Source organism: Anopheles darlingi, chromosome 3 (assembly GCF_943734745.1).
Source record: "Anopheles darlingi chromosome 3, idAnoDarlMG_H_01, whole genome shotgun sequence".
NCBI classification, from domain to species: domain Eukaryota; kingdom Metazoa; phylum Arthropoda; class Insecta; order Diptera; family Culicidae; genus Anopheles; species Anopheles darlingi.
Genome location: NC_064875.1, coordinates 3,305,001 through 3,332,703, shown reverse-complemented (window position 1 = coordinate 3,332,703; position 27,703 = coordinate 3,305,001). Strand labels below are relative to the sequence as shown.

The window sequence follows — 27,703 nt, the reverse complement described above, 5'->3', positions numbered from 1 at the left end:
ATGTTCCGGGCAGCTGAAACCCGGCTCTGGTTTCAGGACAAGCGTGACAGGATAATAAATCGAAATTCTTTTTGAGAAGCCTAAATCACGGTCAACTCGCTTGGATTGTAAATCATGCAAACGGAACGGCGAAAATGGATGCCAGGGTGCACGCGTGCTGAGCGTAATTTAATAACCGGACCCGAGAGTTAAGAGATTGATAAATTGTTATTTCCGGTTCATGTTACAAATAGGACTTTCGCTTTCGTTTGCATCGATTGCGACCTTGTCGGATCAAGCAATCGACTGCAGGCAGGGTCGCTAATACCCATCAATACCCAGGCGGATGTGTCTGGACGGATTTTAGTACACGTTTAGTACTTCATCATTACAGGTATCGCACCCATTGCAATCGATACTTGTGGCAGCTGGAAATGGAATCATTTATGAGTAATTTCCGTTCCCCTCACACGGTCCAACAGTCGCCTATGCGTGACCTGCTCCCGACGAAGTGCTGACAGCGGGAATAGGCGATGATTTTATCGCGAGTCCCCGACCCGGCTAATCGTAATTCAAAAACCAGCGCGAACATGCTGTTTAGGAGCCATTCGCATAATCGGATATCAATCGAACATTACTGTCGGACGAACACGCGACCGTCGGTTTTATGCGACCATTGTTTTATGATGATTGCGCTTTAATTGAGGGAAAATCAGCGGATACTCGTTGTGGTTCCCGAATACCTGGGCGCACAGTCAACGTCAACGTTTTACGCTCCAGCATGTTTAGTGCCATAGAACAACCGCCATGACCACAACCACTACAAAGCGAACGACCACAATTGACGATGTAATCGGAGACCCGTGACAATCAAACAGCAGGATGTTACACGGCGTAATGCGATCTGGAAAGGGTGATAAAAAGCCTGGTACGATCGGAAAGCGAAACCATCGCGCAAGGGTGGTGCATGGGTATGTGTTCTAACAGCGCAGGAGGTATCCGGCCTGTCTCTCTACACCTTCATTTCTGGCTGGGAACGCAAGTATCGTACCCCTTGTGACTCATTGTGAGGTTGAGGTTTTTACATTTTGCATAAATCATGCCCTCGAAGAGCCGCCGGGCAGCTATGGGGAGAGGGAAACCGTGGCATTGTAATAAGCCACCGTACGTGACGGTTCCGAAATGATGCTACTATGCACACCGCACCAGCGAACCGGCGTCGAACCATAATTTTTCGCGAAAGAGAGAGGGAGAGAGAGAGAGAAAGAGAGACGGGCTACTCCGGAGATCATTTGGCAACAATAAAGCAGAAACACACCGCCCCGGAGACCGGAAATATGCTTCACAACCACCGGAGGCCAACGGCATGAATGAGTGCACAGCATACAGCTCTTGTACCTCCATCGCTTGGCAGCCGCCAAAGTGGCAACCGAAAAGAATAGTGAATGGCCGTTGACGGCGTTCTGTTCGGTAGGTCGTGGTGGGTTCTGAACCGAAACAACCGAGTGGCTTCAGTTGGAAGATGGTGCATGAAGATCGAGCAGTAAAAAAGGTTCTTCACAGATCAACCGCGGTTCTCCGATACGCCTGACGGGGTGTAACGTGCGGCAAGTGCCATCAGAGGAACGTTTGCGGTGTGACGCATGAGTGTCATTCAGTGTGACCGATGCAGAAGAAGTAAGATGTCACACAGCTGTGCCCGCAACGGACATATGGGACAATGTATGTGCGGTTTGGGGGGGAGTAGCTTGAATGTGAATTTAACAAACCGAGGAGAACATGAGGATTGAGCGGTTTGTGAAATATGGAAGCCATAATGTCACCGTTGACGAGTGGCAACGCGAGTGCATTGGGGCTTCCTTCCTGCCTAATGGCTTCGAATGAATTGAAAGCGATTGTGTGGAAAAATCAGAATTCAACATTGAGCTACTAAGCTGTGGTACTAAACTAGCACAATCTAACCGGCGAGCAGTATATCTTCTGCAGGCATCACCACAAGATTTGACCATTTTTGCATGAAAATCAATTATTCAATCAACTGGCAATGCTAAATCGTTTCGTCAAAGAACTTATTCTTATCTCTTCCGAACATTCTCGGATTCAAATTCAAAGAACACATCTCAACACTTTCATCCTCACCAAATCCTTCGCAAAACTGGCGCCAGCATACCACAGAATGTGATTGAATTCCTGCGTTTAGGGCGTCTCCATCGACGTGGTCCCAAGACAAGGTAAGAGGTAGTACACTGTCTCGCAGCGATATCGTGTGAACATCACGTACTCCCGGGATGGCGATAAATCGTTCGCTTCAACAGTGACACGCTGACAGCTTCAGGAATACCGTTCCGGGCCGGCGATTTATTTACGCCGAAGGACAAAAATAAATTTCAATGGCTTTTAAGGTTTAAACATTTCCAGATTGATCCTGATGGGACCTTTTAAGTACAACAGCGCGCAAAAAACCATTTGACAGGCCCGTCCAGAAATAGGACCGTGATGAAGTTCACTTTCCATACAACCGCAGCAACCAACGCTCCTGTTGCTGGCCTGGTTTTACTCCGACGACATCTAGTCACCTGTATTTTCAAACAACGCGCACCCATAGACAGCTGTCAACGATGCACCGCACACCCAACACTACCCAACCCAATATCAGTAACTCCAGTGCTGGAATCCAAGTCGGCGTAACGCATTAGCACCAAACCGTCGGTGCCGTAAATCCAATCTCACCCCGGCATAGGAACGAATCGGATATTGTCTTTTCGGCGAACCTCGAACGAGGGTAAACGAGGGCAAATTTGCACACAATCTTGTTCGAATGTGTCTCTAGTATCAGTTTCAATGATCCGGAAGGGTGCCGCTTGAAACGATTTGCGACGTTCAACCACCATTTGGAATGTCCATGCTGGTGTGTCGGCCTAGAGGAACGAGGCGGAACCGTGTCCATAACTTCCATTTACCTAAAAACCGGTGCTATCCAGCAGAGTATCACAAGCCCGGAAGCTTCGGAACCGTACCCACATCAAAGCTTTTGTCTTTTGACGTGAATATCAGATTGCTTACTTCGTATCTTCGAGCAACGTATGAGCATACTAGCGACCCGTCGGCTCGCTTATCTGTTAAATTGTAATTGGATCTCCAGTTGTACTTCTGATTCTTAGACCACATATTCATTCGAGCGACTAAGTCGATGAATAGTTCCACAAGCGTCAAAAATGCGTAATGTCGCTTTGTCGCTGCGGTTCCCTCCGTTCCTAGACGAAGTTTGCGCCGGTTCTCAAAAACTGTCCCTTATCGGTACTCCTCACGGCCCTTTGCCAACTTCCAATAAACTCATTCTGAAACTGACTTCAAAGATGGCGAACCGCGTCTAAATTTATGCCACAATTAACAGCGTCCAACCGTTAGTTGGCTTACAACTTCTTTGTAGCATTGTGCGTTGTTTCTGCTCCTTCCTTGAGCGGACACGCTTTCAATTCAAATTTTTAATGAGCATCCTCCTACCACAGCAACCACGATCCAGTTCGCGTTATTACACCGTTCCCTGCTCGGACATAACCGAACCGAACGAAAAAAGAGAAAAAAAAAGAAATTTCGTTTTCGTACGATTCCATGACTACCCACGGATGCACTTTTGCTGCACTCGAGCACATCTTTTGGGGCTCGGGCGGAACCCGTCCAGAGCGGACACTCACTGTTAAGTACCCCGGGGTCGCTGGGACTCGCTTATCATGGTCATAATTGTGCCTCGCTCTTCTCATATTTTCCTTTTGCGGTACCCGCAAAGGCACGTCCATCGTTCATCGTTTTCAATCTCCTTCTACTTCTCGCTCGACGTTACCGTTGAACATCTTTTTGTGGTGGTGGGAGGGGAGGGCGAAGGCGCTGGCGAGGTGTTCCTCATTGGGTCAAACCCGCAGAAGTGGGCACGACACGGAAAACAGGTCGAGTATTCCCAAGTTCTCCCCGTTGGCCCAAAACGGCGTCCCTTTTTAGGGGAGTGAAATTGTTTTAATTAATACATTAAAGCGATTCGTGTAATTTTAACGACCCCGAACGATCGAGATGCCTGTTCTGTAGAGATGGTATTAGGGGGGGGGGGGGGGGGGGGGGGGCTGAAACAAATGTGACCCTAATGATACAGTACACCAAGTGATCTGTCTGCTGTTGGTGTGAGGAAGTCCTTGTTTCTCGCTTTCCATTCGCTGCAAACTGGTACAATTACGAAGCTATGCGGGCAGAATCGGTCGGCCTTTCACCGGCACGGGCGGAGTAGATGGTTGTTGGCGGACAGGATGACAAGCGACCCCTTGGTCCCGATGGTGGCACATACCGAAAGCACCGTTATCCGGTCGAGTTTGATCGATTGTGCACTCGGAGCCCACTGACAGGTTGATCTTGCTCTGCCCTTATCGCGATGATGGGGCGTAGGTTTGACCGCGGAGTATGCCCTTCATTTTGGGCAATACATTCCTGCCACGGCCCGCTTCTGTGGGCAGGAAGCATGACCACACCTGGGATCCTGATGTTCCGGCAGGCAATTAAATGATCTCCTCTGTTTCTCTTCATCATCATCGCTGAACTGGCAAAGAAGGTTCGATGCATGAAAAGTTCACTTTGAACACGTTCACACTCTCCGGTTGAACTCTCATCTCCATAGGATTTCGGAGGTTGCTATGATCATTTCATTAGCGCTAGTATGAAATGGAAGTGAGTCAATTTCGGTGTGTCACGAAGTTAAAGCACCTTTGGCGAAGTTAAAGGCAAGTGAACATACCATTTCATGTCCCCGCGGTGATAGGAATTTTGGTTGATTGATCTCCCCAGGTGAAAATATTAAAAGCGGACCCGCAGTGCGCGACAACCGCATGTCCCCTCCCATTCAACCACCCGGAAGAACCGCCAGGAGGGCAAAATAATAGCCTGCCACTTGCACACTTTTACAGCCCCTCTGCTGACGGTTTGACGGGATGCGCCGGGTTGTATGGAGTGTGTTTATGACCGCTCGAAATAACCCCATCATCCTGGCAGAACCTCCACAGCAGGGGCACGGGCGCAGCAGCAGCAGCAGAAGCACCTCCAACGATAACGATTCTGACGCTAAAGGCCAACAAAGGAGATGCGAAAAAAAAATTCGACGAAGGGTAACGATGAAGATACACATTTCTGGCCGCTGGCAGTGCACCTTTGTGGCTCTGGCGTGCGTTCCTTCGCTTCTGCCTTACGGTTGTTGGCGCAAAGGAAGCAAATAGAGGATCGTAACAACGAAATTTAGCTCCCAAATATGATGCGGAGCAGCTCGGACTCGCTTGCAGCCTTAAAATAGAATTTCGAGGGAATTTCGGTTAAAAAAACGTTATTCCACTACCCACTTCCGTCTCCCCCACCCCATACCCCCGACGGAAAGCGATGGAGGACGAGATCCTGGAGGTTGGATAATTATTGTTATCCCCGTCTTTGACCCACCCAGTGTTTTTTTTTTTTTGCGCCAACACCGTCCCCTTGTGTAGCACAAGCAGAGCAACGTGGAAATATGATTTCAGTTTAATGAATTTTCGAATTGCCGCTCAACACTCGCCCCTGAAATCCATCAACATTTGGAATGAAAGTGTTATTGTGCTCTGCTTGTTGTTTTTTTATGGCGAGAGTTTCACTGTAGAGCAGTGGCTGTTTTTGAGATCCAGTTCATTTGCGGTGTTGGTCGTTCGGTTGTACAATGTTTGAAATGAAAATATTATCCATCCAAACACCGCCACACCCAACCAGTTGTTTGTGGTTCTGTCGCTGCTGAAGCAAAAAGTTAAATTTAACAGGTCGATCAGAACGGTCACCCTAGAGAGCAATGTGTGTATTTGTTTTATCGAATTCATATTTACACTCGATTTAAACTAATTTTCAACAGTTTCCCAATCTAAATATTAAACCTATGCATGCTGTTCCCGTGGCGCGTCTCTCGGGATTTCAATTCATTTCCCATTGTTTCCCGCATTGCTTACCCATCCAGGGAGCGATGTTAAATGAATTCGCTGCGCAATATCGGATCCGCATCGAAGTCGCATCAAGCCACCGAAAACATACCCGTTATTGGGCCCGATTCGATTGAGCGTCGGTGAGCATGTGCTATCATGCCGGCGTGTTGCTAATCTGATTGCTTATCCCCACCCGGATGGATTCAACCCCGATCAGCTTCCGAAATAATAATTGAGCCTCAGATAGCCCTGACCTGACCCGTTGCGTGAAAGGGTTGCCCGTTGCGGGAAAGGGTGAAATGGATTCATCCGAAATAGCTCCGGAAAGCCGAAGCCACCAAAACCCCAAAATCAATATTGGGATTGTGAAGTTCGGTGCTCAGTGGTTCAAGCGCTAGCGAGCCGAAGCTTTTGCTGATTTGGAACTTTTTTTATTTGTTCTTTTGCATGATGCAGATCGAATAACGAGCAGCTCGAGTCGGGAAAATTTAATAAAACAAAGTATGGAAAGGGCATGGGGTGTATGGAATCCCGAATGATGTTGACCCCATTGGCCAGGACTAGCGGAACGAAGCAGTTTTTACAATGTAATAACGAGAGCACACTACAAAATGAAATCCAACGCAATCTTCACTCTATCCGGGCCGCGATTTGCTTACCAAAGGTGGTAGCTTGCCATCACTGATGGCTGATTGGTCCCGGTAATAAATCAGAAAACAAGCGATTGCACGAACCATATCTCTCCACCCCAGGAAAGCAATAAAAGGCGTTCACTCAGTTGCTGTAGTCTGCTCTGGCCACTCCGGGATGATGGATAACTACCGTGAAAACCCCTGGAAAGCAAATGGCCAAGAGGACAAACAAAAACGACCAAATCATATTTTCCACAAAACCGGGATGATGATAATGCAAATATGGCCCACTGGACACGGACTTCCGGGAAGCAATGCCATTACCCGGGGATATTCCAGGCGTACGCACAGCTGTTCCGTGGCATCTCCTGTCAGCAACGAACACGAACGTAACCTACCCAAGGGAGATCCTTGCGCAAAAAGCGGGAAACATGAATGGCCTCTGTCTGTGTGTCTGTGAGTGTGAGTGTGTGTGTGTGTGTATGTGTGTGTGCAGCAGTATAGTTTAATTTATGTAGCTCCGGTTTCAGCCCGCTTCTGGGATTCGAAATCGGAAGCATATTGAGCCCGCGCCTAGCGTCAGCTTGTGTTTCCTCTTGCTGGTTTGATAAAATCCCGGAAACCATCGTGACCATGTTTGAAACAAAAGAAGTATTTATCACAGAGGCGAGAGGCACTTTATCGGATCCCTTCGGTTCAGGCTGGCAGCATCTTATGAAAGCCCTCATGGTGATAACACGATGTCCAGAAAGTGTGAGGGAACGGGATCCGTTTGGGTCTTCCGTTTCAACCCGCAAGAAACCAAACCAATCATTGGCTGTGGCCAGCACGCCAAAACTCCATCATTCACAGCTGGATGATGGATGAGCAGCGAACCATTTGGATGCCGTTTTTAAACAATTTTCCAACCAGTTTCCTTGATAAATTGTTATTAGACTTGAGGAACGCACTCGACGTTCTTGCCATGCCATGTACGAAACGCAGAAAGGGACCTTCTTTCGAATGCCACGTAGCCGATCCTACGTGAGGCGAGAGGTAAAAACGTCAGCCACAATCATGCCCAATTGTTTTTTCGAGTGCAATTTCGTGGCCCGCCGGCTACGAAACTGGCGAACCAATTTTCAGCAGACCGCCCCATGCAGCCGCGCAGAGCAGCAGCAGCGCCCAATTCCGATAAGAGATCTCGTCGCTCGCCGACCGCACTCGTTGCGGTGATGATAGCATTTAGGTACATGCAAGCTGCACATTTTCGGCTCGCAGCTACTGATTGCGAGGTGCTGCTGCTGCTGAGAGCCAAGACGACAATCACGCAATCAGCAGCCAGAATTCTCAAGGTTTCTCTGCCTTTCGCTTCTCGTTCTTTTCATTTTTTGGACACGGGACACTAGGCGAAGCCCAGCGAAGAAGATTCGTCCGTTGATTCGTGGCCTGCACATCTTCTGAGTGTTCGGTTAAACTACGTTACGAACCATGTCCCCGGCGAACAGCTCACCTGGAAGGATTTGTAGGTTAGATTGAATTAACAGTTGAGCTGGGTGGTTAGCTTGCTTCTGCTGCTGCTGGTGCTCGTGATGCTGCTGCTACTCCTCATACGCTCCAGGTGATGCAGATAATCTTTGGAAATTATTCCTGTAAACTCCTTAATTTATATGCTATCCTGATGCGCATCTCGTGAAATTGTTCTTCCCCGTGCACTTACTGGTTGGGTTATGCTGTTGGATTGCGAAATATTTTAGATACAGAATCGTCCTTAAACCGGTCGAATAATCACTTCCAAACCGGTTTCTTTATTGTAATCTACAAAAACGAAGCCTATTGCGCTCGAAGTATAAAGTGCCTCCGGTTACGAACGAATTGGCTCAAATTGCGGGCAAACTTTTTGAATGAAAGCACCATTCGGCCACGGTTGAATGGCACCGATTTGCGGCGAGAGGAATGACAAGGAACGTGAATGGCAAACGCTTTCTGGTGAGACTGTGAGACCACGGTTATATGATGCATAAGGACACGGATGAGGACACAACTGCACATCATACACAAACTCGAGTGCTCAAAATCGAAATGGGATTAAGTACGATGCACGAAGAAGCGAGCTCGGTTGGCCGTGAGGGAATGCCATTAGACGAGCAATGTTGTGCAGCGAGCAGCGAGTTCTACAGTTGCGAGCATCCCAATCCTGTGTCGGTCTATTTTTCAACAGCTCAAGGACGCCTTGAGTCCAACACTTCCTGTTCCGATCCAGCTCGAGCTCGGTTTGTTTCAATTTAATCCACATGTTCTCGGTGTAAACGGCAAACGTCCTGTAACTGATGGTCTACCTTCCTCTCGGGGCTCACAGGTGGATAATAAATGTTCTTTTAATGTGAAATTTTAATCTGTGGCTACCATCAATGCGGTGCGCGTATGTGTGCCGATAATGAGAGCAGCTTAACTCATTCCATCCTTCGTTCGCTCGCGTACTAATTAAAACGTAATGTTAAGCTTCGCTAATGGGCTTTACGTTTTTGAACCATTTCGCGTTACAATGTCGTTACAACTGGGTACATCTCGGGATGCGCTACATGCTGATGTGAGACTAAGTAATCCTGTACAAGATACAGGGATTGAGAGTCTGCATTGATCTCATTACATTCCTGATGTTGGATCGGAGGTAGTTTTCATATCGTATTGCTATTTGTAACACTTGAATTATGGTTTATGATCAGTTTTAAGCGGATAATCCGCAATGTTTTATGTTATCGTTAAGTGTGATAGACTCGTAGTTTTGCTAAATCTTCGATCATAAACATCAGCAGTGGTTCACGGTCGTAACTTGAATCCAGAATCGAAGATTTACGTTATCTTGAGTAAATAGTTTCCGAATGAAAAAAACGTACTTCCGATTATTTGGCTTCTGCTTCACCTTCTTCTTCATTCCTCTTCATTCGTAGCTCGATACCGTTCGCAACCATAGCTGGTGGCAACCAAAATCCATTAGTGGTTAACCCCGACTCTACATCCGGCTTGTCCGGTGCCTGTAACCGGTAACCAAATATCCCGCACGCGCTCCCTTCCAATAGTGTTTTCCAAGGGTTCATTTCGCTGTTTTCATGGTTTTTCCTCGAATTTTCCTTCCATTTGGCACGGACTACGACACGGTATTCAGATACAGCGGAATACGGAAAGGCTGTGGCCAAAAGACATCAGTTAGTACAAATAGTGCCCTATCGTATCCATTACCCCACAGAAGCATTAGTCAGCTTTATGCAATCAGATGGTAGCCTTTCGCCTGGATTCCAAACATTCGCTCTATCGTGGAAAGTGGTGGTTGCAATTTAACCTACCCTAAAGTGAAGTATGTTGTCGATTCGGAATCCATCGGAGAGAGCGCTGGGATAACGGAATGCACCAGATTTAACTCTAGAAAAAAAAAAACAGCAAATCCTCCCGATCACAAACAAGTTAAATTCTTTCGAAACGCCATTGCACAATTTGCGAATGTGCGAAATACTACGGAAAACAACGGAATCAATTATGCCTTGAAGCAATCCGTTCTAATGGACATCGCACCGTGTAATGAAGCACAGAACGAATAGGCCACTAGTTGATCCCCCGGGGCAACCATTCGAACCACAACCGTCATTATTGCACACCGTCTGGTTTTTCTGCTAGACAATTATTGACAGTTACCCACTCGATGCTGCTGTTTCATTTTTAATCATCGTAATTTAAGATCAAAGTCGCTCGGTCACCATTGCTGCCGTCGACGGTGGCCAGCGCTGCAATCACGCCAATTCATTTGGCACCATCCGAACCATCCGAACCATCAGAGGGACGTGATGCTGTGAAGTTAACGCCACCTAAAAATGTCGGTTGATACTGGAAAGAAACCACCTTTTCGAATATACATAAATGGTAGACGGCATAGTACTGTACTCATTCAAATATTTAGTGAACACAAAGGACAATCCATTCAATTTCATTTACAGTTATCTCAATGTACTTAGCCATAACACCAGCTACAATAAAAAAAAAACACCGCAGAATAAGACGTTTGGCAGAGAATTTCTAAACCAAACAGTTTCACATAAACCCTGCACACCTCCCCCATCTCTGCGCCTCAGCGTAATTTGGTCTCGAAGTTTTCCGATAGCCAACGGGTATAGGTTTTCGCAACGACCAGCGTCTTCGCATCAATAAGAAACTTTTCTTACCACCTGCTGTGGTTCCTGGTGTAGAACGATGTAGAGGATATTTTATGACGAACAAATTTGTTTTTGGACCTCACGGCCGTGGCAAGAAGTTGAACGACTTGAACGTAGGCCCAGAGAAGGATATCGAATCCGGAAGCTTATACTCAAAACCACATCCGACAAGCCCCTTCTACTATTGAGAGGAGGGCGTGCACGGTGAAAGTTAGCTTGTATTCAACGGCTTGTTTCGTAATGCTGGTTTTCCTTTTTCCCGACGCGATCGAGAAGCACAACAATCGAAAAGTTCTCGCTTCCTTGGGCACGAAATGAGGCAAATAAACGGAACGGAAAACATTACATTGACCTGTTGAGCGAGGAGGCATACACATTACAAAACATAACGAATACGACCCATTTCGATCATTTCTCAGAATTATCCAATGTTTCGAGCGGTTCGTTGGCCTGTTGCATCGCGGGAACAGGGAAGAAAACTTTGCCAACCAACAAGCAACCAAATCAGGGACGCTCGCTACGGTTGAAGGACATGTTTTCATCGTACCAAGCCCACAACACGTGAACCTCGCTGGTGGCAAACTTTTCCCGTACAATATCACTCGCTCTTTAGTACCACGATGTGTGAGGCCTTTCAACCGTACGCTGCGTAACAGAAATTTATTTTCTGCCACTTTCTGCTGAATGCGTTGGTGCAATTATTGGAAAACTTTTTTCCCCTTTTCAAACGAATCGTGTTGCCTAATACAAGGATTGTTCATGTGTAGCGGAAAGGAGAACGACGGAGCGTGAAAAACAAGTTATCAAACGATGTTCGACCATCGCCAAGGCAAGCTAAATATATAGGATGACAAAACCGACGAGTGGGTTATTCTTTAATACATGAGGGTAAAATATAAACGTATCCTTTAAGGCGTTTTGTGACGCCTTAAAATGGAGCTCCTTTTGATGGCTAATCTCAGATATCTTAGATCTCAAATTGGGTGAACTATTTTGCAGAAGATGTTAGTTTGCTAGCATCGCTAAAAGAGCAATTAGCTTTGCTTTAACGGCGCCCTCCTCCCCCCTCCTAGAGCCCTGTTAATAATGACGGAACCTTAAATCTAATCGGCGTACTGGGCATACCTCGTGTTTAATATGGGTCACATTAACAGCTCAATCTGAAGACTTTCTGGGACGTTACAAACGAGCTAGGGGAGCAAGAACCCAATTACAGGACACAGTTTTCCAAAACACGAAACTCTCATTCCCACTTCAGTCGAAGTATCAAATTGGTTCACCTTGTTCAATCGAAACGTGCAGAAGTCCGATATACGATGCCGCTGAATTGAAAACTTGATTGCCTTCCAACCCTGGACTGTACGTTGTTACGTTTCATGATTAGATTTTTCCCGGGATTCATCGATTGGATGCACTTTGCTGCGTTTCATCGGTACTTCCGATGCAGCACATTCATTATGGATGCGACATTTCATTACGGTTTTGTTTTTTCTGCGAAACCCCCGAATTCCAGTCACACTTACCCTTTCCTCTTCTTTTTCCTCGTTTTCAGGATTGTCACGGCTCGAAGGATAACCACCACATGCCGGTTCAGGATGATACGCAGAACTATCACATCGAAAGCGGATTCCAGAACCTGACCCATACCAGCGTTACATTCCGGAGGGCGCTAGAGACCTGCGATCCTCATGACATAATTATTGGTGTAAGTATCCCGGTACGAGATTCGAAACGTGGTTGTTGTGAAACGTGGTCTCGTGTCTGCGTGATTAACGTCATCAAGCTCCGAATGGCAAGGGTATAAAATCTCCATTGCTATGCTATGCTCCATTTTCATAGCTTCTCATGACTCATCGTTACGTTCGCCAGACGAGGGTAGAGAAAATAACGCGTTTAAACACACAGCACACGGAGTATTACTGCCTAAAGAGGTTCGCCAACAGCTGAGAAGCTGGTACAGTGCCCACATTGCTTTGTCGCTCCATTGCACGGCACTGTGTGTGGACAGTGTGAACTAGTAGCGAATATGTTTTTAAAGTATCTTCACATTTCAAGTATTACATTTCCAGTTAGCTCGCCATACCCTCAGTCTTTCGAGTTTAGAGCATCTTATCGCTATAGTCGGATTCTAGTGGTTGCTGCTGCCACTGCATAAAGTAGATAGAGAGAAGGAGCCACATTATACACTTGTCTTCAGCGCACCGCACAGTTTTTGCTGTAGTGTCCTGTTTAAAAATGCCATGAATAGTGTCATTCCATCGGGAATAGTGGTGGTGTAGTCACGCGCCATTAGAGCGGACAGTAAACCGGCATTCCATTGCTACGAGTTTTACTCTCCAGAGGAATGCCGCTCTATGTTACATATCCACGTGTGCTTTTAATGTGAATTGCTGAATAGGGAAAACCGCCCGTTATACTTGCCTGTTTAAGAATACACTCATCTACTTTGTTACTTTAGTGGGATAGCATCTTTAAGTGAAGGGAAACGAAATTTGGCTAAAGATAAATACCTTACAATAAAGTTAAAGACCTTACCGCACAACTTCATTCGGTAACCTTTGGCCGACGAACTCTAATTAAATATCATCAAGAAAAGACAGCAAAGCCAGCCCTTTTCGTGCAGACCAAGGCACATGACACGCTCTAGCAGGAGCATACTGCTAACGGTTCAAACGTCCAAACAGTCCCTTGAGGACATCCACAACAATTAGTATTTTCTAGAGAAATGAACTACCTCACTTCGCAACAGCATTCTGCGGGTCGCATCCTACGTAAAAATAGCAATTAGTGATCCATTCTTAGCTTGAGCAACGGCGGTACTGAAGCTGAAGAACTTTCGGTTCGCCATACTCCCATTGTCCTCCTACTGGCTGGCTCTTTTTTCATTTTGTTTCCCAAAACATCATATTCCCTTTTCCCCTTTTGAAGTCAATTTGCGTTTCGTTATGCTCAGCACAACGCGTTTAACCTGTTGCCACCCCTTAACAATCTACCATTCTAACTTGTTGCTTGCTTCCCTGTTGGTCGACCAAAAGTGTCTGCACAATTAAAAAAACATTGGGCTTCTTTCCATAAAACGAGTAGCGTTTCTCAGGAAGGAAGGTCAATGGACAGAAGCAAAGGTGAGGAAAATTAAAAGTTTTCCTTCCTGGAGTTTTCCTCCGCATAATTATAAGACGAGCAGACTCATTCAGCAAACACGCAGTGGCACCACTGTCGGTCGTCGCATCTTTGTACAGCTTTTGGAATTTAAGATCTAATTTACTCTGCATAAAGTTGCTTTAAAAGCAAGTATGAGAAGATATAATGATAGCTAAGAACTAGTGGCACTGTGATTAGCGCTTGTTGTAGCCTACCGTTCACTCTGAACTGTTCTAATATCCATTCATTCTAGTTAATCAAAATGTTATCTTGTTGTCTATTGCAGGCCGATACGATGAAGGTGCTGTGGTCGTACGGTGATCGGGATCCAGTAGCCGGCAGCTTGAAAGGACACAGCAAAAATCGTGGGGCTCGCTCGATCCACTTTCTCGGACCGCAGTTCCGGCGACCAACGGATCAGCGAGAAGATCTGCGCCAGTGGGACGTAACGGTGAAGAACGTCTCCATCGACGCCAGCATGGACACGCTGTACTGGTGCAAAATCCTGAAGGCGCCAACGTTGCGCGAGAAACACCACATCATCGGCTACGAGGCGCTGCTGACTAAGGAAAGGTAACAGAGACGCATCTAATAGAAAGAAAAACATATTTGCATAAGGCGCGCGAGTGGATAAATTAAGTGATAAATTATCAAAGCAGGCTCGGAAGATTGCTCTGCCCGATAGCTAACTTGGTTCGCGGGTGTATACTGCGTCCAGCCTACGTTAGCGTTTTTCAATTTGTCTCCTGATTATCGCAGATGGTCGCGTGCGGTTGACTCTGTCGCCTGCAGAACGAACAGTCAGATCCGTTCAGATGTTATCAGTAGTTGAAGAGGAGCTAGGGTTCCCCGGGTGGAACACCGTTGAATTGTGAATTTGGGGATTTGTTCCGTATGCCTTTTATCTAAACTCGATCTCAATTTTGCGCTGTTCCAAACTAGCACAGCATGTTTATCAAATCTTTAAATCCCACCGGTACCACCAGCTTCGTCCCGCTTTTTACTGCGATTCATAGCTAGCGGAATTAGCATAAATTATGGCTATAGAACTGATGCTGAAATCTGATAATTGATTCTCTATTATCTGCAGTGCACAAGTAATCTAACAAAAAATAGCAATTGGGGTAGGGTGAAAGTTCAACAGATGCGACGTGGAAACAAGCAAACAGTCGACAGGAACAGTAGTGTCAAAGGTCAATCGAGTGGCACCAAAAGTACGCCCAGAGGACCGCTAGCCAAACCATTCTAACCTAGTGCTCTTCTCTTATTTCCATTATCTTTGCAGCTCAACGAAACAACCGCTCGTGCACCATATGACACTATTCGAGTGTTCCACCAACTCGTACCCCGGTTCCGATCCCAACTCCTGGGACGTATGGGTCAAGAGCAGCGGTGCCGTATGTAACAGCAATCTGCTGACACCACGCGACTGGGATTCGTGCATCACCCCCGTTGCGACGTGGGGTGTCGGTGCATCCGGTCAGTTTCTTCCCGAGCACATCGGTATCCCGATTGGGGGCGATAAGGGTGCGGCCCGGTACTACATGCTCGAGGTGCACTACGACAATCCGCGTGCGAAACGGGTACTGGATCACTCCGGCTTCCGGATTCACTACACGCGTCATGTCCGGCGCCACGATGCCGGTATGATGATTTCGGGTGTGTCCGTTTCGGATACGCAAATGATACCGCCCGGCCAAAAGCTGTACCGGAACGTCGGTATCTGTGGACCGTCCTGCACCGGTGCCGTGTTTCCAGAGATCGGTATTAACATTGTATCGGCCGCTCTGCACTCGCACGTAGCCGGTCGAAAGATGAGCCTGCGGCATGTGCGCGAAGGCAAGGAGCTACCCCGGATCGTCGAAGACGATAACTACAATCACAACTTCCAGCAGATCCGTCAGCTGGAGAACGAAACCAATGTGCTGCCCGGAGACTATCTGATTACGGATTGTGCTTATGAGGTAAAGACAACGCCTGGTTGACGAATGGTGCTAATATTTGATTTAAAACTTTCTCCTTTAAACATTGTCTTTCCAGACCGTTGGCCGAAGGCGACCGACGCTGGGCGGATACTCGACGAAGCAAGAAATGTGCCTTTCGTTCATCACGTACTACCCAAAGATCGAGCTGGCCGGTTGCTACAGTATGACGCCAGTGAAGGAGTTTTTCGAAACGTTCGGCGTGTTCCAGTTCTACGCGATGAACATGACGGACGTAGAGAATCTGTTCCTCTACAACGGCAACATCCTGGATCTGCTGCCGACGACGATCTTCCCGAACTTTGCGCCCGGTGGCGAGGTGGACGACGAGCAGAACCAGCTCGCCATACGGGCACTCCAGAATGCCCGGGAGTACAGCATTGTCGAGGAGGAGGAAGATGTCCTATACCGGGAATCAATCCTCAATCGGCTAATCATTTCTGATCCGGTCGAGTTTCACGATCGTACTTTTTTGTCACACCTGAACCAACTGCCATGGTCGGAACCACTGTTCACGCGGCGCGTGGAACAGAGCATACTTACGGGCAAGCACATGACCTTCTGCCGTGTGTCCAGCGATTCTATCTCAGTGGTAAGTCCAGGCGTCAGTGTCTATTATGCTCGAAGCTCACCTTTCGTTTTCTCTATTCCCAACAGGCTTCGGAAATATTCAAATACCCTACCTTCGATACGTTCGTGAAAGCTCCCAGTCAGTGTCCGTACCATCTGTTTATGGACCTCTCGAACCATCACCACTCCTCCTCCACCGCACACCGGCGTATGTCCAGCACGAAGTTACTCATCCTGGCTTTGCTTATCCTGTATCGACGGTTAAGTCACGCGCATACACTCTAATGCCCCCGATGGAATAGGTCCTCTGTAAGAGGAGCTCAGTACGAGGCCAAGTTTAATCGAGGAAACGTACCGGGCTGCCGCACATGCTGTGTTTTTTCATAAGTCTCCTCCATCGTCCATGGCTTATTTATTATCCCAGCCCCAACCCAAGACCCATCTTATCGACATTCCCCATCCTGAGGATCTTCTGTTTGCCGTGACGATCGTCAAACTCGTCTCTTTAGGATCTAAGTTATAACATAAGCTCTCGGCCGACGCACAATGACTCCTAATTTATTTCCAGCACTCTTCTTCGGAGTGCATCGGCTCTATCGCTTCTTGCGCTACTACTACCTGCGCCTTCTAATGACCTGTAGTGTCTGTGTAGTCCATCGAGTCATACACCAGAAAGCGGTGTCGTTGAATCGTTAAACAGTTAGGTCGTGGCTATTGACGAACCGAAACTATCCATCGAACGGAAAAGTACGGTGCGAGGGCTGCAGTGAACGAGTAGAAATGCCAAAGTGTACGTATCGTCCTTGAACTTCTGACCCGTTTTGGGTTTTGGAATTTTGAAGCGAACGAACGAAGTATGTTTAAATGCTCTTAGGCCACCTCGGGTACGTTAATGTACACCACGTGTACAACGAGCCGTGGCCACGAACGGACGCTTAGTCCTAAGGAGTGTCCTAAGATAGCTTGTAGGATAGTGTAAGTTCTAGGAATTTGGTCAATGTAACGAAGAGGCCAAACCGGTAAATGTACAATAACGATTACTACCGAATATGGAATAAAGCTTGCACAACATAGTTTGAAATAACTGAATTTGAACGAAATAATGAGAAAAGGTATTAATCGCGGAAATCTCGCGGTTTTCCATTTTCACGGTTGGTTTTTTAACACGGAAAATCCGGAAAATCTGCGGCAACTCAAGCGCGCTTCAGATTCAACCCGGCTTTAACGCAGACTTCATAAAATCATTGTTTGTTGTGATTTTCTTCTTCTTCTTGTTCGGAGTTTAAAAATTCGTAAATTCGTGGAAGTTTCTGCAGATTTTTGTACTTTTCCCGGCGTGAAAAGATCAAATTAACTTTTTTATTGAACCAGCGGTTGACTGGAAATGGATCTCTTGAAACCCCGGACGGTGCCCCTGTCGGAGGAGACGATATTGTGGTTCGAATTTCTTCTAAAACCCGCTCTCCTCACAAAACACCTTAGTAAACCGAACCCCGGTGAGTAGCGAAAGCCGTATCGCGATCTTCCATGATCATCACACAACGGTTGTCGTTGTAGATCCCTCACCCACCGCGTTGATCACGCAGTTTCTCTCCATCGTGCCGGAGGGCCAAAACCCGCACGAACCCAGTAGCGTCCCCACGCCGACTGCCGGAGACCCTCCCGAAACAGCCGGTAAACTAATGCCACCGTCCGATGGACTGCGATACACGAAAAAGCAGCTTGCCCTCAAGATACTGGCCCTGAAAGTGGCCGCCTTTATTCGGTGGGATTTGGATCAGCTTGAGCGCAGCCTTCCCGTGGCTCGCCAGGTGCAGTTGTTAGGGGATTTATGCAGTATCATGGCCGGTAAGATGGTCGTATTGCCGCTGTCCCTCGTGCACGAACCACCGTCTGCCGGTGCGGATGGATCCAAGCACGCTCTGACGTTCGCTCTCACACTCTACCATCGCTGGGTGCTGCGAGCTCAGGTGCTACGTGCGGCCGCTATCAAAACCGCCAAACCTTTCGTCGGTCATTCGTAAGTGTATCCTCGCCTTTTCTTTAATGGTGCAACCGTGCTTAATTGTCTTTGTTCTACCGCAGTCAATCGGTTCCAGATCCGGCGGCGTTTACCCTACGCGATGAGTCCTCCTTGTCGGCACTGGAGCCCTTCACACAGCACAGTATCGACTTTCTAACGCAGCTGGTGCAGGAACCGCAAGCATTTCGCGTCCTCACGTACGATTCTTTCGTTCCGCTCGATGCGAACGCGGGCAGTATGCAGCAGCGGTTCGACGCTGCCCTTGCCATCCGACCCTGTGAACTGCGGACGCAGATACACTACGATCTCTGCATGTATTATCTGTACGTGCAGCGGTACGAGCTAGCACGACAGAACGTCTTGCTGTGTAAGGAGAACTTTACCGAGTGGCAACGGGAAATCGAACCGGACGGTTCACGTGCCCTATACTGTACGGTCGATGTGGATGCGCTTCAGGCGTATCTGCTAGCGTGCGGTGTTACCGGTGAACCGGATGGGCTGCTACAGCGACTGCATGAATCCATCCTGAACCACTACTCCGACATCGTGGTCATCCTGAAGGAAGACAACATTCGGCGCGAAATCCCGATGACCCAACGGAAGCTGCTCGAGCTTAACATCGAGGGCTACAATGCGATCGGTAGCACGGACGGTAATCCGGTCGAGCAGAAGGAACTCGAACTAGCTGTTGTGGCGCTCAACATCATCCGGTACGTGATGGATGGCGAGAACATACTGAGTTGCAATGTGGCGCTCCAAAAGTACAAACACCAACAGGCGAAGCTGATCGAGTCACTGTTCCAGTACGCGGACGAACAGTTTAATCAGTTCGGACAGGCAGATCAAGCGCTATTGCGTCGCTACTTCTTCGGTCTCGTAACGTTATACGGTGCTGAACTTGGAAATGCCATCGAGGGTTTTGTGCGCACGTACCCGAAGATAGTGTCAGAGCAGGAGCTGCAGGACTATCGGCAGCAGCGGTCCGAGCCCGATACGCAGCTGTCCGGAATTGCGGTGCAGAGCGATTGGATCATTCCGGAAACAAAAAGTAAGAAAGGGTGAGGGAGAGTACAGTGAAGATCGCCTGTTCATGTTCATTGCTCTTTTCAGATGTCCGGCTAGAGGTAGGCCAGCTAGAGCGACAGCTCATCTCCTGTACCTCGGCCAGTGCGGTCCGCAAACTACTGGTTAAGCTGGCCGGTACGAATCCTTCGAAACCACTGTTCACCATTAACCCCAGCTGGACGGTACCGTATGCGCTCGAGCAGATCCTGATTCCTCTGCAGCGGGGCTTCCTACAGGACTTTGCGTACATTCTAATTGGTAAGGCACGTGAGTTAACCGCACGCAAGGACTACAGTACGGCCGTAACGTTACTAACCGTGCTGAAGAACGAAACGCAGCGTCCTGAGTTGGCTGGCAATCCGCTCGTCACCAAGCTCGGCAAGATGGTGGCCTGGGAGGGGGTACTGGTCCAGGTGCAGCAGGTGCTAGAAGAGTGGCCCCGTAAGCCGACCGATCAGCAGGCACTGATACGCAGCTGTAAACAGTGCCTGAACACGCTGCTTGCCAGTGGTACTGGGGAACTGGTTCCGCATGGTAAGGTGGTCGAACACTGTGCTGCTCTGCTGCTGAACTGTAACGAATGGAATTCGTTGCAACTGCAACCGGATAAGCGATACCCGGGGCTGGAGCTGTGCTCGGCCTTGGCCCAAGCATTCCTGGACATCGAGAAGTTCAAGGGCACAAAGAAGACGAGCCGTGAAGCCTGGGAGCTGGTGCTGCCCATGTTTCTCAATCCGCCGGGGTCAAGACAGCGACAGCTACCCTCAGACGGGCCACTGGTACAGTTGATCGTGAAACTGCGCGATCCACTCGTTATTTCGCTGTTGCTTTCGCTACTCTCGCGGATACACAACATATTGAAGGATGAAACAAATCTGGACATTAGCGCCGAGTACCTATTCCTGTGGCCTACTAATCTGAACAATACCTCGATCTACAACCTGAAGCTGGTATCCGAAGCACTGCATCTGCTGCTCAACCAGGCGCTCCGCTACTACCCGAACAACATCCCGTGGATTAAGTTGAAAGGTGATCTGGAGTACGTGAGCAACAATCACGAGGCCGCCATGCGCTGCTATGTTACAGTGCTAATCTCCGGTACCGAGTACTGTACAGTGCATGCGCAGCGGCCACTACTAGACGATGTGCTTGTTCGGCGTATGATCAAGTGCAGCTCGAACCTGGGTTGCTTTGTGCAGGCCGCCGTCATGTGTCAGTTCTTCGACGAACCGGACTATGGGCTCGCATTTAAGAGTATTAGCGAGAAAGCGGCTAATAGTGCAGACGCGATGGATTCGTATTATAGCTGCATCTGGGATCCAACGCTGCTCGAGTTCATCGTCAACTGGCACCAGAAGAAGGGCGAGCATATGCGCCGGCTGCAGGCCGTACGTATCCGCAGTCATCGTCTACCACGATTCCGGTGATACATGATGCATTATTTGTCCTGTTCCTCTTTTCCAGAGCTCGTTCCTTGCGCAGCTGGAGCTGAACGCGAACAGTAACGATGAGATCAAGCGAGAGGCCGCTGCCGTACGGAAGAACCGCTTTCTACGATCACTCGCCAAGCAGTACATGTGCTAACAGGGAAAGGAAAGCGAAAGAGGACAGTTTATACGGAATCTATTCTTTTTATTATTATATAAATCCGATAACTCATTGCTTATCAATAGCGATTTGGTGAACCTTATTTGGGCTTTCTACCTCGAGGTGTTGCTGTTTTAGCTTTCTTTGCGGCCGACCCAACAAGTGGTTTCTTGTCCTCTTGCTTCCGTTTCGGTGTCGCGGATCCGGCCGTCGATGGAAGTACCTTGAAGAACGAATCCAACCGTCCCTGGGTGGCGCTGGTTTTCGTTTTCAGTATTTTCTTCGCTCCCGCCCGGATACGATCCTCGTTAAACTGCCGATCACCGCACAGGTACTTCACCAATCCCTCCTCGTCCGGTTCGCTCCACTTGAGTTCGATTTCGGCCGCATCGGCCACTTCCGGTTCCTTGAACAGACGACGCGCCTGCTGATAGTTCCAATCCTCTGGCACCACGTACTTACTCTTGTCCAGATGTTCCAGTATCTGCTCGATCGAGCGGTGCTTGTTGATCAGTTCGATCGCCTTCTTCGGGCCGATTCCCCGGATTGTATCGCAGTAGTCGCACCCGAGCAGGATGCACATATCGATAAACTCGTCCGCCGTCAGCTCGAACCCCTTCAGTACCTTCTCGTAGTGGAACTCTTGTACCGGCATTTTTCGGGCTTCGCTGAAGGTAAGGTGGCGCAGCAGGATGTTGGAACCGAACGTGAGCGCATCCATGTCTTCGGTTGCAGTCGCGTACACCTTGCCCGCCTTAACCAGGGCCGCACACTGGGCTTCCGCTTCGCACGGTGCCTCCACATACGGCACACCCATCAGCCGGAGCAGCTCTTTCGCCTCGTTCGCGTGCTGTTTCGTGACCTTCACCAGCCGGCGGTTGAATTTTTCGATGTCCTCGACCGCACCCGCCTCGGTTGCCTTATCCAGTGCTTTCTGTGCTTCCTCACGACGCTCGGCACGCTTGTTCAGCTCGCCGCTCTTCAGTTCCGGCGGTTTTCCGTCGAAGACGTACACCGGCTTGATGCCGTTCTCGAGCAGCCGGATCGTGCGGTAGAAGGTGCCCATCAAGTGCGAGGTCGTCTCTCCGTCCACCGACGTCAGCTGAGCCCCTTCAGCGCGCACCGCAATCAGAAACTGGTACAAGCACATCGAGGCGTCGATCGCGACTTTACGACCTTTTTGGAGGAATCAAAACGACGGAAATTAATTCGATGACGATTCGCTCCGTGGGTTTTGCTTACGCACCGAAGAACGTCTTGATTTCCCCCTCCTTAACGGCGAACGGGGCCACATCGGCGATCAACTGCGAAAGTCCTTTAATTCCCATGATGAAACTGGCGGCGTGTCCTGGCGGAGTCCTTTGAAGAGTAAACAATTTTTTGCGCCCTTTCGCGTTGACAGCCCGTCCGTCTGACAGCTCACTGACAGAAAAGAAAAAAAACATTTTTTGCCGCCGCGCTGTCAAACACGTAAATGTTTATCTCGCTTCGGGAAACGCAGCAGAATTTGTGGAAATTTTGATACCGCGGCACCGCGCAAATCATGTCGGCCAACGCCGATGAGGAGAAGAAGCTGTCGAAAATGGTAGGTTCGCGTTCTGTGCGGTGTCCGGGACGCCGGAAAGTGCGCGGCAAATTTCCAGCGAGCCCGCGGGTGTTGGTGCTTCCATCTTGGCTTCACGGGGGAACGCGCTTCACAGGGAGGGCGGGGGGAGGGGTGACGACGACGCACGGAAGAGTCCCGAGAATCCCGTGCCACGGTGTCGCTTTTCCCGTATTCGGACGAAACGAAAAGCAACGCCAGCTGCGAGCATAATGGCGGTGGCTACTTTCCGAGAAAAGTGTGAAATTTTTTTGTGTTTTTTTGTTGATTCCGTTATCGGGGATCCTCCGGAATTCCGGGATGCGGACCGTGCGATAGAAGAGTGCGGCGTGTGGTGGCAACGACGGTAGTGAGAAAGAGAGGTCGCTACCTTCGCGCGAAGTGAAAGCGCATTCGTTTAGCAGGCGGGGATGGCGTCGCCGAGGTTTTCCTACTTGACTAAATAAGTTGGCTTGGCGGGGTGCGGGCACAACTTTCGACATATTTTCCCATCCACGCCGTTTGATCATGGCGTTTTGTTGCGATTCCCGCGCCAGAGCTAACGACGATGACGCTTAACGCCGCGTAAACGGGTTTCACGATGGAAAACTCGCTTTAGGAGAGGTCCACCTGCAGGCGGTGTGTCCGCCGTGTTGAATCCATCACGAATCCGCTGATTCGTTCGATCGATTCACCCCGTTCCGCCAGCCCGCTCGCCTTCCTGTCCGTCGTCGTCCAGCACGAATTCGTTTCGTGGCACACTCCGCGCGCTGTGTTTTGATGCGTGATTAAGTAATCGACTGTGACATATTTCTCTGGATTGCTTTGCTGTTGCGCTGTGGAACGCGTTAGTGCGGCGGAGAGTTGTACATCCTCCGAAAGGAAACGCCGCGCTGGATCCCGCACATGTTTACTTTTGGTTTTCTTTTTCTTGACGTTGAAATGTCCTGCGAATGTTTTAAATCGATTTTTTTTCTCTGCGTGCATCTATCAACCACGTTCATGGGAACAGGCTAAAGATGATGAGAAGACTACCACCGTGACGGCCACCACCGCTGCCAGTGTGGATAAGGACACCCCTGACGTCGGTAACAGTAAGGCCGAACCCGTTACCGGTGGTGGAACTGAATCCACCGATGAGAAGAATGAATCCAAGAAGGCTTCGTCGACGACGGCACCGAAAGTTGAGGAGAAAGAAGGTAAATTGCTGGAATTGCTCGCTGATCAAGAGTGTGTAACCTGCTAATGTTTACTGTGTTCTACCCACATCGTGTAGATACCGAAAAGCCAAAATCGGAAGGCCTAGAGTCGGTCGATGGCAAGCGAAATGATGCCAAAGGCGAAAAAGATTCTTCTACAGCTGGTTGCCAGGGCAACGGAGACAATAAATTGACGGCAAAGAATCGTAACGGCGCCAAGAAGGAGGAAGAGGAGGACGATGAGGGGCCGGCAGGTAAAGGCAACGGTGAAGAGAAGACTGCCGATGCCGGTGGCAAGACTCTTGGCGCGATCGCCCTGATCGATGCTAACATCACAAAGGCCAAGATCGAGACTTTGCAGACGCTGCACACGATTCTGTACGAGGCACCCGGTAAGCCGACCGTTTTGAAGAAGAACCTGCGCAAGTTCGATGGGTTCGAGTTCGGGGCCGACTCGGAGCAGTATAAGAAGCGGCTGCAGGCGACTATCGACAAGCAGGATGCGAAGAAGCTCGCTCTGACGGCCGAGATACTGGCGTTGGATAAAAAGGGCAGCAAGGAGGAGCTGGCGGGTCGCATTTGCAGTTTCCTGCTGAAGCCGGACGGTGATGAGGAGCTACCCGAAGACGAGGAAGAGGGTGGCGAAGAGGAAGACGAAGAGGAGGATGAGGCGGGCGAAGAAGAGGAAGAGGAGGAAGAGGAAAGCGAAGAGGAGGCACCAAAGAAGAAGGCTCCTGCGCGACGTGGCCCACCAGCGAAGGCACCAGCCAGAGGTGGCAGAGGCGATACGGCATCATCTAAATCGTCCAGCGGTCGTCCGAAACGATCAACAGCTGGCCGTGGTTACCAAGGTGTGTATGCGTAGTGATCGCATCCTGGATCGTCAATTTGGTTGAGTGCAGTTGTAATTAATTTCCGCTCGATAACTATTTGTAGATGATTCCCTATACGTAGATTACTCCAGCTCGGAAGAAGAGGAAGAACCGGCAGTAAAGACGGTGGGCCGTGGAAGAGGACGGGCACGCCGTGGGTCCGACAGTGGCTCGGACGTAAGTGGAAATTTCCGGGAACATACTCGCAACTCGATACGGATTGCTAATGATTTTTTTTTGCTTTACAGTACAATCCATCTGCCGGATCAGACTCGGACGTCGGTAAGCGAAGATCATCGCGTGCGCCAGCACGGGGAAGCCGCACCTCGGCCCGCAATGTTCGGAAGCGCAAGTACAGCGAGGACGAATCGGAAGAGAGCGTCAGTGACGAGGATTTTAGCGAAGTACGTAAAACATCAGGCGCAAATATCCACAACCCAAATCAATCGACGAATTTACGACCTTTTTCTGCTTACAGGATGATCGTAAGAAGAAAAAGGTAGCAACTCCGGCACGAGGAAGAGGCCGAGCGAGTGCTGCAGCCACAGCCCGTCCGGCACTTCGAGCGCGTGGACGCAAGCGGAAAGCAGACACGGAAAGTGAAGAAGAATCAGAAGAAGAAGAGGACGAAGAAGAGGAAGAGGTAGACAGTGAGGATAGTGGACGACCGAAGCGGAAAGCAGTAACCACACCAGCAAGCCAGCGAGGCCGGGTTGCTGCCAACAACAGAGGCAGGAGTACAACAGCGGCCGCAACCACTCCAGCCAAGGGTACGTACCATACCGTGCGGGTGATCACCGCAAGAAGCAGTTTTCGTAATACAACCGTTTTTTTCCTTTAGGCCGTGGACGGCCAAAGCGAGCAGCAGCGAGTGCAAAGAAACCGAAGCGCGGTGGTAACAGTTCCGAAGAGGACGAGGCCGAAAACGACGAAGAAGAGGAAGACGAAGAGCAGGAACCAGATGTGGATGAGTCGGAGGACGAAAAGCCTTTAGTCAAGAAGACCAAACAACAGGAGAAGGAACCGGATACGGCTGCACCGCCAAGTGTAAGTACGCGAGTGCGCTTACTCTGCTCCGCTGTCTAACCTGGTTCACTTCGCTTCCGTCACGTACAGGAGGACGATATCAAAGAGTTCCTCAAGGAGATCCTGGAGGAAGCCAACCTGGAGGAGATCACGATGAAAACGGTGTGCAAGAAGGTGTACGCCAAATACCCCGATCACGATCTGTCGCATAAAAAGGATTTCATCAAAGCCACAGTCAAATCTGTACGTCCCATTGTGGCCCCCGAATGTTCTATGTCAGCATCTCAACCTAATCGTTCTTCACTCTCTCTCTCTCTCTCTCTCTCGGTCTATCTCTTCGTAGCTAATATCAACGTAAAAATGGGACGTTAGCGCCGTGGCTGAGGGGACGGTAGATCGGAGTTTTCGGATCGGATCGTTCGATCAATCGATCGTTAGGGCCAAGGAGAGCGGTGTTAGTTGCAGATTTTATTCCCTTAAACAAACACAAAACACACAACACAGTACCGGTTATCAACGTGTGTGCGTGTGTGTGCATGTGTGTGTATTCTGTAGTGCAACAGGGCACATTAATAGCACCCTCCACACCGATGGTGCACACGTGAACATAGCAGCAACCAGTGTGGAGTCATCGTAAGAGAACGAACCTCCCCGTATCTTCATTATCTTCTGATGCCTAGAGCAAGCGTGTACAGAACCGACCAGAGCGGAACAGTGAAAGGATAAGAACGAGCTTTTGGAGGCTTAATGTTTTCTCTTCAAACAAATCAGACAACACATTCACACACTCACACACACATAGATGCATCAATTGGGAAGGATGCGCTAATCCGGTGTTGGTTTCAGAGATGCCTTTCGTGCTATATCACGTTGCGAAGGTGCCTGTGGGCACGGGATCGAAAACGAAGCACGTAGACGGTGTGGAGAATCCCGGTTTACAAGAGCCACATCTCCCACGTGGTAGAATTATTCAATTTGAATTAGATACCGATGGCACTCGGCCGAGCGGTAACGTTTAGTAGTAGAAGGCAATAAGCCAACGATGCTTATCGATGAAACAGGAACACATTGAAAGGAGGGGATGAAAGGACAAATGATGTATGAGTTACACAACACACTACCACAGTAGGCAGAAAAATGCAAGAGAAGCTAGAAACACGTGAAAGTAGCATCTACTAGGTTAGCGTAGATGGCAGCAGTGATCGCGAGATCGTGTGACGCACTGCAGGATGCGCTCTGAGGCGTTGCTATTAGGGCTTTAAACAATTCACAACATAAACCCCCAGACCAAGGCCAGTCGAGGAACGCAGAAGAAGGAGGTGGTGGTAGCGTGTGAATAATGCTGCATTTTTGGGATCGTGTTTTCGCTTCGGCACCCGGGTAGATAATGACAAAATTCTAAAGTTCAACTGGCGGTTCGAGCAGCATCTAGAAAGAAAAAGTTAGAATACCAAGCGCACCGCAGCCGCAGCAGCAGCAGCAGCTCATAGACATAGGAATCATTGAGGAGAGTGTTTTTAAATGGGTTGTTTTACTATATTATACTTCGTTACGGCACTATAACTCCCTTCATCACAACAATCCCCCTTTCTTGATCAAGGTCAACCTTTAAGAGCGACAACAGGGATGGACGAGCTTTGCAGCATCCATCCCTAAGTTTGCCCATTCTGCGAGCTAGCCTTCCGATAGCATGCGCTATCGGTTGGGTGCGAATTTATAAGTGTAATAAATGTAGTAAACGGCAAGACAAAAAATAACCCCTTATCGTCACAAACAAACGATTGTCGATGTGGAAGGATTCCTTCGTTTCTGAATGCTTCTTGCATGCAGCGAGGATCTATGTCTCAACATTAAGCCTCTGTAGAGTGGACACACAAATAGGATCGATTAAC

At 49.0% G+C, this 27,703-nt stretch overlaps 4 protein-coding genes across 4 annotated transcripts in view; 3 read left to right on the top strand and 1 right to left on the bottom strand.

Annotated features, from left to right (window-relative positions):
* LOC125958098 (MOXD1 homolog 1) overlaps positions 1 to 16,742 on the top strand; it is a 36,716-nt gene extending 19,974 nt beyond the window's left edge. The window contains exons 2-6 of the mRNA XM_049691220.1: positions 12,317 to 12,469; positions 14,192 to 14,478; positions 15,191 to 15,869; positions 15,946 to 16,479; positions 16,545 to 16,742. Coding sequence (XP_049547177.1) covers positions 12,317 to 12,469; positions 14,192 to 14,478; positions 15,191 to 15,869; positions 15,946 to 16,479; positions 16,545 to 16,742 — 1,851 coding nt within the window. The remainder of the gene's footprint in view (positions 1 to 12,316; positions 12,470 to 14,191; positions 14,479 to 15,190; positions 15,870 to 15,945; positions 16,480 to 16,544) is intronic.
* Positions 16,743 to 17,761: 1,019 nt separating this feature from the next.
* Positions 17,762 to 21,211, top strand: LOC125953332 (integrator complex subunit 8). The gene is made up of 5 exons (XM_049682824.1): positions 17,762 to 17,953; positions 18,015 to 18,477; positions 18,543 to 19,528; positions 19,591 to 20,933; positions 21,010 to 21,211. Exons 1-5 carry the CDS (start codon positions 17,842 to 17,844, stop codon positions 21,127 to 21,129), a joined length of 3,024 nt encoding a protein of 1,007 aa, XP_049538781.1. The 5' UTR covers positions 17,762 to 17,841; the 3' UTR covers positions 21,130 to 21,211.
* On the bottom strand, positions 21,172 to 22,577 carry LOC125953345 (flap endonuclease 1). Its single transcript, XM_049682838.1, has 2 exons — positions 22,379 to 22,577; positions 21,172 to 22,308 (listed from the first exon to the last, which is right to left on the bottom strand). The coding sequence occupies exons 1-2, from the start codon at positions 22,575 to 22,577 to the stop codon at positions 21,233 to 21,235; spliced, it is 1,275 nt and encodes a 424-aa protein (XP_049538795.1). The 3' UTR covers positions 21,172 to 21,232.
* Positions 22,568 to 27,703, top strand: part of LOC125953336 (protein DEK) — a 5,353-nt gene continuing 217 nt past the window's right edge. The window contains exons 1-9 of the mRNA XM_049682829.1: positions 22,568 to 22,717; positions 23,727 to 23,913; positions 23,991 to 24,764; positions 24,850 to 24,962; positions 25,034 to 25,189; positions 25,264 to 25,555; positions 25,627 to 25,832; positions 25,902 to 26,054; positions 26,155 to 27,703. The exon at positions 26,155 to 27,703 is cut by the window's right edge and continues 217 nt beyond it. Of these exons, the coding sequence (XP_049538786.1) occupies positions 22,676 to 22,717; positions 23,727 to 23,913; positions 23,991 to 24,764; positions 24,850 to 24,962; positions 25,034 to 25,189; positions 25,264 to 25,555; positions 25,627 to 25,832; positions 25,902 to 26,054; positions 26,155 to 26,169 (1,938 nt within the window). The 5' untranslated portion in view covers positions 22,568 to 22,675 and the 3' untranslated portion in view covers positions 26,170 to 27,703. The remainder of the gene's footprint in view (positions 22,718 to 23,726; positions 23,914 to 23,990; positions 24,765 to 24,849; positions 24,963 to 25,033; positions 25,190 to 25,263; positions 25,556 to 25,626; positions 25,833 to 25,901; positions 26,055 to 26,154) is intronic.